Consider the following 15,333-nt stretch of genomic DNA (forward strand, 5'->3'; position numbering starts at 1 on the left):
CTTTAAGTGGTTTGTATTTTAATTGAAAGAGAAGTGATGAGCATGATCGTCAAGATTTCTATTGTCTCCTCCTAATAAACTTCACATTCTTATTTTTGACCTTCGTTTATAGTTAATTGGAGATGGAACAGACACAGACGCACACTCAGGGGAAGATGTTTGCGACTTGTTGAATTTCTTTATTTCAGTGTACATTACTTTACAATCCTGTTCAGATTTTTATCATTAATATTCAGATCTCATATTTAGAATTTTTAAATGTTATAGTCACAAAAAATAGTGTTATTAAAGGCGAGAGTTATAATTCGATCAGTTATTTATACAGATTGAAACTGCCACAAACTGATGTTCAGTGCTCAGATTGACTCTACTGGATAGCAAACAACCCTCTGATTGGCTGTGGAGGGTTGATAACCTGGCCTCTCACTGGCTGGAAAACTTTACTGATTGGAAAAATGAACATCAATCTAGTAGGCCAAGACAAATATGGATTTTTTTTTTAGACTGATAACGATATAGTTATGTGGGCTGCAGAGATGATCGATTACTGATACATATCAACGGTTGTTATGTTTGAGTGTTAGGTTTTCTTTGAAAAAGTTAAGCATATGACGTTTTCACATGAAAAGATCCCAAAGCACAGAGACATCTGACGTTTGTCACTCTCTCAGTGACCACAAGTGTATAAATGTTAATGGTTATAAAGATAGTAATATATAGTCTGTGTTGACTTAAATATGAAAAGTATAGCTTCACTGACAACAAAGTTGATATACTGTGCCCGGTGATGTGCTAATCATATAAAGTAAGATTTTCTTTAGGAGATTAATGAAGGAATAAGTGAATCAGTGCTCACGTATGTATGCTGAGAGATGCATGCATTAATGAAATTAATTAAATTGCATTTACATGCATCTAATATGTATCATTTAATGCAGATTATTTTTATACAAGCAGGATTGTGTTTGTCGTACGATTATCCAGCTTTATTTATTTTTCATTTTTTTTATCTTTTAAATGCTTCACTTGCACATATTCTGATAGCTGATAGAATGAGTGCCTGTATGATAGGTGACTGGAACATTTAAATTTGCAAATCTCCCAGACTTCTACAAGCAAAGAACGTAGGTTTGAAAACGAGATGAGTGACCATCGCAAAATAAGTAGCGTTTCAATTTATTTAAATAACATAAGCAAAGTAAGTTCTCCAATCACAAGTTATCACATATTGGAAAAATTTATTGATATTCAGAATGTTAATTGTACTGAATAAATAGCTGTTTGGGAGCCTGCAGATTTCGTTTTTGCTCCTTGAGTTGAGTCTACTGATTGGAATCACTGAAAACGTTTCTCGACTCATTCATATAAATTTTTAAAATTGCAACATACTCAGCCAGGAAAGTTACAATAATTCCTTAATTGCTTTTTTTTTACACGCTGTAAAGGGCCAGTAATGACCAAGTAATAAATAAATGTTGTCTCTAAGAATAAAACCCCACAAGACATTTTTTTATTACAGTTCTGTGTAAAAGTAAAATAATCTGCTTTGTATGAATGTATAACATGAAGCTTTCTTTGGTGCACACGAAGAAACACCTGTTCATTTGACAAGTCCAAGTAGGCATTTTTGGGAAGCTTATTTGCATGTGAAGTGTGGTTCACTGAAGAGCCAGAATAACATGTTCAGGTCTTTGCAACTTATGTTTTGGGAGAAGGAACTGCCAGTTTGAAAACACGCTGTTGGGTTGAGGACAAACACAGCAGGTTGGTTTGCATTTATTGACAAATTGTCTTATCAAGCAATTACTGCAACACGGAGGCAAGTCTACAAGTCATAGAAACCAAAGCTCTGCTCCTCAGAAAACTGACAGATGGGTCATTTTAAATATGAGACTGAAGAATGATCTGTACTATACATCACTAGGAGAAGAAAAGAAATGCCGGAATAATAGAACATTAGAACAGTCTACACAAGAGCAGGCCATTCAGCCCAACAAAGCTCGCCAGTCCTATCCACTTAATTCTTCCAAAAAACATCAAGTTGAGTTTTGAAAGTCCCTAAAGTTTTACTGTCTACCACACTACTTGGTAGCTTATTCCAAGTATCTGTCTTTCTTTATGTAAAGAAAAACTTCATAATATTTGTGCGAAATTTTCCCGTAACAAGTGTCCAGCTGTGTCCCTGTGTTTTTGATGAACTCATTTTAAAGTCACAGTCTTGATCCACTGTACTAATTCCCTTCATAATTTTAAACACTTCAATCATGTCCCCTCTTAATCTACTTTTGCTTAAAATGTATAGGCTCAGCACTTTTAATCTTTCCTCATAATTCATCCCCTGTAGCCCTGGAATCGGCCTAGTCGCTCTTCTCTGGACTTTCTCTAGTGCTGTTATGTCCTTTTTGTAGCCTGGAGACCAAAACTGCACCCAGGACTCCATATGAGGATTCACCAGTGTGTTTTAAAGCTTGAGCAGATCCTCCTGTGACTTGTACTCCACACATCAAGGCGCTATATAACCTGACATTCTGTTAGCCTTCTTAATGGCTTCTGTCTGGATGTCGATAGCTTAGAGTCCATTATGACTCCTAAATCCTTCTCATAAGGTATACTCTTGATTTTCTGACCTCCCATTGTGTATTCACACCTAACATTTTTACTTCCTATGTGTAATACTTTACATTTACTGACATTAAATTTCATCTGCCACAAATCTGCCCAAGCCTGTATGCTGTCCAAGTCCTCCTGTAATGATATAATGGATTCCAAATCATCTGCTGATCCACCTATCTTGGTATCATCTGCAAATTTAACCGGCTTCTTACTTATATTCCAAATCTAAATCATTTATATATATATATATATATATATATACATATTAAAACATTGCAATTGCTTATCTGCGAACCCTCACAGCGGAAGTGCTCAATAAAGCAATCTCTGAGGCATACAGAGTCAAGTGTGAATTTCCCATTGGGATTAATAAAGTATCTATCTATCTATCTATCTATCTATCTATCTATCTATCTATCTATCTATCTATCTATCTATCTATCTATCTATCTATCTATCTATCTATCTATCTATCTATCTATCTATCTATCTATCTATCTATCTATCTATCTATCTGTTGTAACTGAAAGTGAAAGTTCTCCTGTTTTTCACTAGATAATCACCTGACCTTTTAAACATCAACGATCTTAGATACAGAGGGAAATCCTTAGAATTAGAACATAGAGTAGAATACAGAATTTTAACAGAAAAATTATGAACTTCATGTAGAAAAGTAAGTAAATTAATCACTTTATGTGTCCTCTTTATAATTTTGACTTATTGTCAGTCCCAAGATTCATGAATGTAGGTGAAGGTTAGCACATGGGATTGTTTAGCATGTACATTATTAAGACTCCATTCGTTTCCCCTCATTATGCATATCAGCCAAGAGGAGTGGTTTTTCAAACCGAGGCGTTTTACACCAGAAAAATAATGTAATGAATGTGCGTTCTTCTGGAGAGTTTCAGCATCATAATATCAGTGACAGTTCAATTGATACCAATGCATTTGTTAAGACTAAAAATTGCTCCACTGATATTATTAGTCAGGTCCTACAATCTACAAACTGCAATGTGCTGAAAAGGAATTAGGATGAGGAGCTAACCATGCAAAGGGAAGCAAACAAGATATGGAGAAGTGATGTACATCTTTGGTCTGGTTTTCTGCTTTCACTTGCATGTTGAAACGTCTTCATATCGCAAATGGGTTTTTAATGAAAAGCACTTAAATAAGTGTACAGTAAATGTATCAGTGCTTAGCTTCATAGAGCTAATTTTGTTTTTCACAATGTTAGAAATTAAAAATTTTTGATATAAAATCACAGTACATTACAAACTATGGCTGTTCCGTTAATATTTACATTTTATGTTTGTACAAAGGTGTATTACAATCTGTCTAGTATTAATTAGAAATTGTTAATTTTTTCAGTCAGCGTTATGCAGATTCTAAGGCAGTGTTCAACACTGCTGCCTTGTCCATACACATCATCTTACAAAAACAGACAGTTTGTTCGTGGTTTTTGGTTGGATTGCTTCTATTCTTTTTCTCATCAATGAAACAAACAACGCTGTCTCATGGGAAGAAGCAGGCATGGCTCTCCAACCTGTCTTTTGCCTACAGAAGTTGGCTGATATCTACTCTCTCCCTTCCAGCTGACAGGAGCACAATAAAACTGGTTAATAATTCATGAGGAGGTGTTTGAGTAATAAACTGGTGTAACCAAAAGGAAAATAAAAAGGTGCTCACTTAGCTATATGGGTCTCTTTTTGTGTGTTAAGTGCAATGAGGGTTAAAAATTTTATTAGAAAGCCTGGGTGAAAACATTTATCACATTCAACAGCAGTGTTCACACAAATCCTTCATTACCCTGTTATGATGGTCAAAGTTTGCTTGAGTCAGAAGAAGAAATCTGGCCAGAGCTACAGCTAAGCACTACAAGTAAAATTGTATACAATAGCTTTTAATAAGCCCTTTAAAACAAAAGAAAACAAAAAAGAATAGAATGTGGTGCACCACAGGGATTTTTCCCTCTGGTTAATTAACTATTTTGGAAACATTGTTCAAGATCCGTTCCATGAGCTACAGGGAACAGAATGGTAATGATCTGTGCGTTGACCAGCATACACATGAAGCAACCAAAATTTTAAACCACATTTGAAGGAGTTTGGGTGAATACACATCATTTGACAGCCATACTTGGTGTTGGGCAACAAGGCGTATGTGGTGTTTGTCACAAATGAATATTCTCAGTCTACTTGTGGAGACTACAGAAATGCTTAAAATATATTACCACTATTAAAAAAAATAGCATAAATTGACATTTTTGTAAAATACAAAACGAATAATACATTGCCATATATTACTTCTAGTTGTACCCCGTGGCTGTGCCCACATAGTAATGAAACAGGACAAACTTTAAAAATCAATAGACGTTGGCACTGTATCTGATCGTGTTCACCTCTGACAGGAGAGAGTTTCCCGCGTGGGGAGAAAACCACATGGCCGTGATATCTCTGGAAATCAGCAGCTACCCTCGAAAACACACGGAGCTCTGATCTCTCTCTCAAAAACGTCAAACGTTACTCCTTAACAATCTGTAGATGATAATGTCTGTTGAACAAACCGTTATCACTAGCTAAGCGGAGGCCAGGTGCACTCCAACACGTGGTGAGACGTAGACCGACTCGAACAGAGTCTAGCTAGCGAATGAGGAAGACCCCGCCCCCCTGCTCTCGGCCCACAGCCACTCTCTTGGATTTGCATAAATACATCGGTACTGCAAGCGAACTACGGTACTTAGTGCGATGAGAGAAGTCACAAAATCAACCGGAAAGTTCAAGCAAATTATAGAAAACAACCCGATCTAAATCCGTTAAGTAATTCTCTCCTGAAAAGCGGACAGACATACAGACAGAACGCACTTGGACCACAAATTTTTAAAACCATTTCTTAGCAAGCACCTATGGGCCAAGGGTAACCTACATTCCAAATTTCAAGTCCCAAGTCCTCATGGTTCGGGAGATTTCGTGAAGAGTGACTCAGTGGTATTTGGCTTTTATATATATACACAGTGGAACCTCAGTTTACGAGTAACTTGGTTTACGAGTGTTTTGCAAGACAAGCTAAAATTTTTAATAAATTTTGACTTAATAAATGAGCAACGTCTTGCAATACGAGTAGTATGTATACGCTTTGTCTGCTGAGCGTCATGTGATCACATCTGAGCTGATGGTTCTTCTCTCTCTCTCACTGCGGGATTGTGGGCAATCGTCTCCTATTCTCCTTCTGAGTCGGCGTGCCTCACTCATATAGTCAACATCCGTACGAGCGTATAATGTGTACTACAGCATTGTGACTCTGCGTGTGTGTGTTGTGACGTGCGAGTCTCCGTCTTGCACCCCAAAAACACGAAGCTGAGTCTCAGTACTTGAGCAACACCAGCTTTATTCAGCTTGAAACAGCAACAGCGCGGTTATTTATTGTAGCGGGATCTGCCGCTCTCCTATACACAGACACAGCAGTCAGGCAGGGTCGTGGCCAAGTAGTACTTGTGCCCTGCACATTTGTAATGTTCCTTGTATCACCCATTGACGGCAGGCGCTTACAGCATGTGTGCGATCTTTTCGGATTCGCTTTTACGGTGAACTGCTACAGCTCTGGGAGACTGCGATTGCTTTGGGACGCTCTTCCGCGTGTCATCCCGCTGGGTGGAATCCCACAAGAATTTAGAAACTCACTCACACCAGCCATGATTCTTTTCAAAGGTAAAGTGCAGGTTAATTTGTTTTATGTATTTTTACTTTATATTTTGTGTTAATCATTTTTATATGAATAGTTTTGGGTTGTGGAACGAATCATCTGAGTTTCCATTATTTCTTATGGGGAAATTCACTTTGATATACGAGTGCTTTGGACTGTGAGCACGTTTCCGGAACGAATTATGCTCACAAACTGAGGTTCCGCTGTATATAGCTTCTGCTGTGAAGGCTGAGAAAAGAAGGAGATTGATAGTAGTCAGAACGGCAGAAAGAGGTCAAATACTAAAAATTCATTATTTCAAATATCAACACCACAATGAAATCAATGAATCATAGTCAAAGTGGAAAGCTAGAAATTTCAAACCTGAAATTCTAAAATAAGTGTGCAAAGTCAATTATGTTTATCCTTCATCAGGGATACAAATGACCCGTCACACTGGTAGTTAAAGTGTCGCATTAATGACTTTGGGTGCTGCAATGTTTGAAACTGTCCCCCCTGGAAACCAGGAGCAGCATCCGGACAGTGGAACTCCTAACATGGTGCTGCCATTAGCAAAACCAAAAGGCATTGCAGGACCACAAAAATAATAACTAAATAATTAGTACTAATTTCTAGAACAAGCCAGGAGCAGCATTCTGACATTGGAACTCATAATGTGCTAGTGGCCATTAGCAAAATAAAATGGCATTGCAATACCACAAAAATAATAAAATGTTTAGTACTTATTTCCAGAAGAAATAAATAATAACAATGGGTAGCCAGAAATGTTCACAGGTTTAAACAAGCCCTCAACCCTTATATATTTATGTACAGTAATTTATTACTCTCAAAATGTATTTTTAGGGTGGTTACAGTGGTAGAACTGCTGCCTCCTAATAAAATGACCCAGGTTCACATCCCGGGTCCTCCCTGCGTGGAATTTGCATGTTCTCCCTGTGTCCACATGGGTTTCCCCCCGGAGCTTCGGTCTGAGGATATGCAGGTTAGGTGAATTGCCCCAGTGTGTGGTTGATGTTTGTGAGTGTTTGTATTTGTCCTGTGATGGACTGGCGTCCTGTCCGGGGTTTGTCCCTGACTTGAGGCGGAGTGGTGGTTCTGAGGCTAGGGATCTGCACTGGCAATCGTAAAATGCAAAAAGGGACTCTGCTTTGCTGGGCCCTTGAGCAAGGCCCTTAAACTGCAATTGCTAAGCGCTTTGAGTAGTGAGAAAAGCACTATATAAATGCAGAGAATTATCTGAGCGCTATGCTAGCTTTCATAGGCTCCAGCATGCTCTTGAGACCTTCTTGCGATGGCATGTATGGATGTGCCATCCCAGAGGAGCTGGACTACCTATGTAACCTGAATCTGCTGCAGGTATGGCCTCATGCTACCAGCAGTGACAAGGACACTAACGAAACACAACACTAGAGGAGAATCAGTCAGGAGGGATAAGCAGAGAGCAGTTGTCTGTGGCCACCACTTACAAAACCATTCCCTTTTGGGGGGTGTCTTGCTGTTGCCTCTCCAGTGTGTCTGTTGTCACATTCATTTGTACCAAAGCAGGTGACGTTGATTCACAGTCTCTTCTGCTCACTAACTGGACAGACTGATATCCCTGAAGTTTAATTGACTAGCTGTTGAAAGTACCATAGAACAAGAAAACATAAAAGCCACTTATAGAAGTTTAGTAGAGTAACATGTAAAAAATTATAACCGTTAATTTACTTTTTGAGTATTCATCTAAAAAAAAACAAATTTAGAATTGTTTACTTATATTGTAATGAGTAAAGGCAGCCAGTAATAAGACTGAAATACTGTATAGACTAAACCTATGCTGTTTGGAAATGAATGTGAGGAAAGTTCTATTTGATCAAAAGTAATTTTCAGGAGTCTAACTGCTTTTTTTTGTTTTTTTCCGCTAGGGTGCTACAGATTGCTACCTGCCATTCCACTCACACTTCGGCAGCTAAAACACAAAGCGGCCAGGTGTTGATGTGGGGTTACTGTCGAGGTCATTCTGTCGTCAGCCCACACCCTACGCACTTTACTGTCACTGATGATGTGTTTGGATGCTTTGCCACACCAGCAGTCATGTGGCATCTGCTAACTGTAGGTGGGTACTTATATCATTTTGGTGCATTTGTAACATGGAGGTTGCATCCTTTCTGGATTCCTTGGGTTTAATCGTAGGATTATCTAAGGGTTTATAATGCCGTGCAGTGGGTCATTTTCATAATTTAAGGGAATCAAAAGTACAAATGTTTGAAGTTACCTTCAGTGGGGCGGTTTATTGTCTAATGCTTTGGTTTTGAAAAATTGAACCCAATATCCTCTTTAATAAAATCCCTGTGTGCGTCCAGGTGACTGTGTGTGTGTCCTCTGGTGAAGTGCGCATGCGTGAGGCACGGTGCGACGCGCGATATTACTGTCAGAGAAAGTTAGAGGCATTTTACAGAAATACAAACCAGTATTACTGCGAGAGGAAATTAAAGGTACACAATACAGTGACGCATATTACAGCCACATACAAGCCAGTATTACTGTCAGGAAATTAAAGGCATATTACCGACGTACAAGACAGTATTACTATCATAGAAAATTAAAGACACACAATACACGGCGGCAGCCCACGAAGAACGGTCAGCTCAGCAAGTAAACATCAACAAAAGAAAGGCTGAAAGAAAGAAAAATACGACCAACAAACAGAATGAGGTCAAAGTCCCTTGCCATTAATAATAATAATAATAATAATAATAATAATTCATTACATTTATATAGCGCTTTTCTCAGTACTCAAAGCGCTGCTATCCACACAGGGAGGAACCGGGAAGCGAACCCACAACCTTCCACAGTCTCCTTACTGCAAAGCAGCAGCACTACCACTGCGCCACCTATAGACTGTTCCTACTAATGCTTATGCACTACTGTTCTAGCGCCCGTTATTGTAACGGGCTAAATGACTAGTAATATATATAACTGACGTCACTACAGGTGCTGGTCATAAAATTAGAATATCATGATAAAGTTGATTTATTTCAGTAATTCCATTCAAAAAGTGAAAACTTGTATATTAGATTCATTCATTACACACAGACTGATGTATTTCAAATGTTTATTTCTTTTAATGTTGATGATTATAACTGACAACTAATGAAAGTCCCAAATTCAGTATCTCGGAAAATTAGAATATTGTGAAAAGGTTCAATATTGAAGACACCTGGTGCCACACTCTAATCAGCTAATTAACTCAAAACACCTGCAAAAGCCTTTAAATGGTCTCTCAGTCGAGTTCTGTAGGCTACACAATCATGGGGAAGACTGCTGACTTGACAGTTGTCCAAAACACGACCATTGACACCTTGCACAAGGAGGGCAAGACACAAAAGGTCATTGCTAAAGAGGCTGGCTGTTCACAGAGCTCTGTGTCCAAGCACATTAATAGAGAGGCAAAGGGAAGGACAAGATGTGGTAGAAAAAAGTGTACAAGCAATAGGCATAACCGCACCCTGGACAGGATTGTGAAACAAAACCCATTCAAAAATGTGGGGGAGATTCACAAAGAGTGGACTGCAGCTGGAGTCAGTGCTTCAAGAACCACCACGCACAGACGTATGCAAGACATGGGTGTCAGCTGTCGCATTCCTTGTGTCAAGCCACTCTTGAACAAGAGACAGCGTCAGAAGCGTCTCGCCTTTGGACTGTTGCTGAGTGGTCCAAAGTTATGTTCTCTGATGAAAGTAAATTTTGCATTTCCTTTGGAAATCAAGGTCCCATAGTCTAAGGAAGAGAGGAGAGGCACAGAATCCACGTTGCATGAGGTCCAGTGTAAAGTTTCCACAGTCAGTGATGGTTTGGGGTGCCATGTCATCTGCTGGTGTTGGTCCATTGTGTTTTCTGAGGTCCAAGGTCAACGCAGCCGTCTACCAGGAAGTTTTAGAGCACTTCATGCTTCCTGCTGCTGACAAACTTTATGGAGATGCAGATTTCATTTTCCAACAGGACCTGGCACCTGCACACAGTGCCAAAGCTACCAGTACCTGGTTTAAGGACCATGGTATCCCTGTTCTTGATTGGCCAGCAAACTCGCCTGACCTTAACCCCATAGAAAATCTATGGGGTATTGTGAAGAGGAAGATGCAATACGCCAGACCCAACAATTCAGAAGAGCTGAAGGCCACTATCAGAGCAACATGGGCTCTCATAACACCTGAGCAGTGCCACAGACTGATCGACTCCATGCCACGCCGCATTGCTGCAGTAATCCAGGCCAAAGGAGCCCCAACTAAATATTGAGTGCTGTACATGCTCGTACTTTTCATGTTCATACCTTTCAGTTGGCCAACATTTCTAAAAATCCTTTTTTTGCATTGGTCTTAATTGATATTCTAATTTTCCGAGATACTGAGTTTGGGACTTTCATTAGTTGTCAGTTATAATCATCAAAATTAAAAGAAATAAACATTTGAAATACATCAGTCTGTGTGTAATGAATGAATCTAATACACAAGTTTCACTTTTTGAATGGAATTACTGAAATAAATCAACTTTGTCATGATATTCTAATTTTATGACCAGCACCTGTATAGTGCAGCTGATTAAGAAATTCCTATTGCATTGAACTGAACTTCCTGGCCCACATGTAGCTAAATGGAGAATATGGAAAATAAGCGTGTGTCAGTTGACTTTCCTTGTGTGGTCATATTATATTATTTCATTGGCCCAAACTTGTCCCATTGTATATCCTTGTTTTCTTCTGAAGTCAGTTTTCTAGGAAGAATTTCTTGTAGCAGTGCAGCACATCTAGATTATCTCTTCATCCTTTCATCTCGCATAAAAAAGTTGTTCATTTGCAAAGCCCCAGCATAATCGGGGTACATACACCTCTGCTGCTCTTGTGTCTGTGCTAGTAATAGCTCATCTCAAACTACGTTAGATCATGAAAGGAAATGTAAGAAGTGTGAGAGCTGCAGTTTGTCTGGCATTGTGTGGTCCATGATAAATTCTGAGAAGAATATTTACCAGTGTTTTTCACATTTTTATGAAAACTGAAAGCCATTTACCTGTTGAAACTCACTTAGCGTTTTTATGAAAGGGATCCATTTCCTAATTTGAAACTGATTTTTTTTTACAAAACCTCTCAATTAATTATGAAGCTAATACTGTATTTACTCACGAATAAGTCGGGTCTTGAAACCAGAAAAATTGATCATAAAATCAGACCCTGACTTGTACGCCCGTTCAAAAATATGACACATTTTTTTTTTCATCTTCTTGCCTCCTCCAATCTCATATCAGTTTCTCAGACACATCGAAGTTTGTTGAGCAGCGCAGTTACCAATTTCTTTCGCTACTTCAACGACATTTAATTTAAAACCAGCTTCATATTTTCTTCTAATCGAGTGCTCCATCATAGATAAAGGATGCTCTTACAACAAAGGTGTATGAGGGTGTGAGATACAAAAAAACACAAATCAGTGCAAACGTTGCTTTGGAATAGTTTGGGTATCACTGTGTGGTCACGTAGGCACAATACATAGAAAAAAAGGCCGTGTGCTCCGTGGTTACTCTCTCAGGTGGTGTTAGCATATCATAATCTCTTGGACCGACAGCGTGAGTTTTCTGCATTCGATGTAAATGACCAAAATTATACAATACCAGAAATTATACAGTAAAATCGAGCTCCAGCTTATCTGCGGGAGAAGTTGAACTCAAGTATATACGGTAGTTTTGTTTTTACATTAACTTTCACAAAGATTAGTATTGCACTGTAAAGCTTTTTAACTGTACAGACATATTTAATCTGTATACATATTTATTTTTGTTCACTTGCTTTAAGTTAATTCTTGACCCTTAAGTGTGTGGTTTTTACTGACTTAAGATATGTTGCATATAAAAATGTAGAATGGAATGGAATGGCTATGAGTTGGTGAGTATAAGCACTCAATAAGAGGTTCCCATCCTCTGTGACAGGGTGAGGAGCTCGGAGCAGAACCACTGGTTCTCTGCAATAAGAGGAGCCATTTGAGGTGGTTTGGGCATGTAGTTAGATATGCTCCTTGAGGCTTCCCTTGGGAGGTGTACTGAGCACCCTGCACAGAGAGAAGTCCTCACAGGTGGTGCAGTGGTATTGCTGCTGCTTTGCAGTAAGGAGACTGTGGAAGATTGTGGGTTCGCTTCCCAGTTCCTCCCTGTGTGGATAGCGCTTTGAGTACTGAGAAAAGCGCTATATACATGTAATGAATTATTATTATTATTAAGACCTGGGAGCAGATCCAGGACATGCCACACAGAAGGAGCTTCTGGACTTTTCCCCAGTAAGAGTCAAAGTTGCAGAGGATAGAGTGGCCTGGTTTGTTCAGGATAAGTGGAATCAAAGTGGAGTGTAGATTCAGCAAATCCACATCCATTGGAACGCTGCAGGCCCTGAGTGTTGCGACCAGTGGCCAATAGATTTCATTAGTAGAAGTAGTTTTTACAGCCACCAGTCAAACTGTCAACATCACCTTTTTTTCTGATCAGTCTTTACTGAAATTACCAACCAGTGCAGGTATTTTGCATTGTGTTGCAAGCATGTCACAGAAATATCAAACAAACTGAAAATTAAAAGATCACTTGATATGTTACAAGTAAGTTACTTTGCGTGTATTAAGACTTTTTTTCAAAAACTGAAAGTTAATGACCTTACTCAGGTCTTGCTTTCTCCTTTAACAATATACAGTTCCATGCAAATGTTTGGACACCCCTGGCCAAATTATATGATTTGTTGATATTTAAAGTAAAAAACAGTAAATACAACTTTGACTGTAAACAAACTAAAACAATGGCATGTTAATGAAAATACTAGCGTAAACATGATGATGGCTTTTTAAAATTTTTTTATTATTATGACAGTTTGGGTTGGCTCCACCGTCCCTGGCAGCACTTGAACCGAGATTACATTACATTAGAATATTACATTAGAACACTCTAGATGAGAACAGGCCATTCAGCCCAACAAAGCTCACAAGTCCTATCCGCTTATTTCTTCTAAAATAACATCAAGTTGAGTTTTGGAAGTCCCTAAAGTCTTACTGTCCACCGCACTACTTGGTCACTTATTCCAGGTGTCTGTGGTTCTCTGTGTAAAGAAAAACTTCCTAATGTTTCTGTGAGATTTCCCCTTAACAATTTTCCAACTGTGTTCTAATGTTCTTATTGAACTCATTTTTAAGTCACAGTCTCGACCCGCTGGACTAATTCCCTTCATAATTTTAAACACTTCAGTCGTGTCTCCTCTTAATCTTCTTTCCTTTAAACTGTAAAGGCTCAGCTCTTTTAATCTTTCCTCATAACTCATCCCCTGTAGCCCTGAATCAGCCTAGTCGCTCTTCTCCGGACATTTTCTTGTGCTGCTATGTCCTTTTTGTAGCCTGGATCTGTCAATAGTCATGAACCGAGATCAGTCAGGGCAATTGAGGACACATGAACAAGCAAGGGAAAGTGCTTGGGTGCTTTTGTTTAAAACAAATCATGTTCAAAACATGCAGTGCTTCATCTGTTAAAAATAGTTAATAAATAATCCATCAAAGCACGTGTTCTTCCAAAAAATAAAATCATAAAATCTCTGTTCCATTAAAACAGTACAGACGTTGGACTCTTCTTTCTCACCTAGCCTACCATATCTTCCACTCTCTGTTTCCTCAGCTCACCTTTCTCGGCTCTTACAGCTGGTGGAGACACCAGTAGCCGCGGTCACAACTTCCTCTATTGGAGTCTGTCGTGACGTTCTGAGCTAGACACTCCATCTTTCTCACACCCTTTTGGTGCCTACAGGATCCCTAAAATGGCTTCTCTTTTGTAACCCGCTCCATCTACTGCTCTGCAGGGAACGATCTGCCCCTGGAGTATCAATCACACACTCCTCCATGGAGTCACCAACTGCCTGCTTCCCATCACTGCCCATCAAGCTCCCCGATTCGGATTTCTTCTTTTTTTTTCCCCCTTTTAAACTTCTGTGGGTGTGGCACCCTATTTGCAATCTGCAGAGTGCCAATGTGGGGCCGCTAACCACCACAACGGTCACCCCACGTGTGCCCAGCTACTTAGCTGCACCCACACCCACTGAGCCCGAATCACACTGTTTATAAAAAAAAAAAAAAAAAAATCCTGCCAACAGCAATTAAGTTTAATGTGCTTCACCACATTGACCGTAAAAATCTAAAGGAGAAAATGTGGCATTTGCAAAAGTCTGGGCACCCTTTCATTGGTAAGTTCTCAGAACTTGGACCGTTAGTCTTGCTTAGCTTATTGTTCGTTACAATCCTTGACCTGTCTATGAATTGACAATTTGAGAGCTTAATAAATTCTTTGACTCTTCAAACATTCTGCAACACTCCAAACCATGGACTCTTGTAAGCAGCTGACCGAGGATCTGAAAATGCAGCAAATGTATGCTTAAATAAATGATAATAAACAATTTCAAAGCGCTTCTGTCTTGAAATTTCCACAGTCCAAAATGTCATTAAGAAATGACAGTTAAGAGGATCTGTGGAGGTCATGATCAGATCTGTAAGATCAAGAAAACTGACTCGTATATTGTGCAGGAAGGCAACGCAAAACCTGTTGGCACATTTAGCTGAGAAAGGAGACACTTACACGGACATGGCCTTCATGGAAGAACAATCAGAAGGAAACCTTATCTGCAATCTGCAATTTTGGAACTATGTGCTGTGGATAAATGAAGTTAAAATCAAGCTGTTTGGTGACAACTACAATAGACTTGTTTGGAGAGAAAAAAAGCAGCATTTGAATAAAAGACAACCATGCAAACTGTTGGTTACAGCACTGGATGGCAGCTAGTGGCACAGGAAACATTGTGTGAGAACGGAGATGAATGGATTCCACTAAATACCAACAAATTCTGAAAGAGATCAGGAAACTGAAACTGAAAAATGAATGTCTTCTACAACACAACAACAATCTAAAGCATACTTCAGTATCTACTTCGAAGTACCTCAAGAAACACAAGGTGAAGGTTTTGAAATGTCCATCGCAGTCCTC

The 15,333-nt window shown here is 39.1% G+C and overlaps 1 protein-coding gene across 1 annotated transcript in view; it reads left to right on the plus strand.

The window, feature by feature from the left end:
* rcbtb2 (regulator of chromosome condensation (RCC1) and BTB (POZ) domain containing protein 2) overlaps positions 1-15,333 on the plus strand; it is an 81,926-nt gene that overhangs the window by 50,691 nt on the left and 15,902 nt on the right. The window contains exon 8 of the mRNA XM_028799244.2: positions 8,217-8,407. Coding sequence (XP_028655077.1) covers positions 8,217-8,407 — 191 coding nt within the window. The remainder of the gene's footprint in view (positions 1-8,216; positions 8,408-15,333) is intronic.

The sequence above is a fragment of the Erpetoichthys calabaricus genome, chromosome 4 (assembly GCF_900747795.2).
Source record: "Erpetoichthys calabaricus chromosome 4, fErpCal1.3, whole genome shotgun sequence".
NCBI classification, from domain to species: Eukaryota; Metazoa; Chordata; class Cladistia; order Polypteriformes; family Polypteridae; genus Erpetoichthys; species Erpetoichthys calabaricus.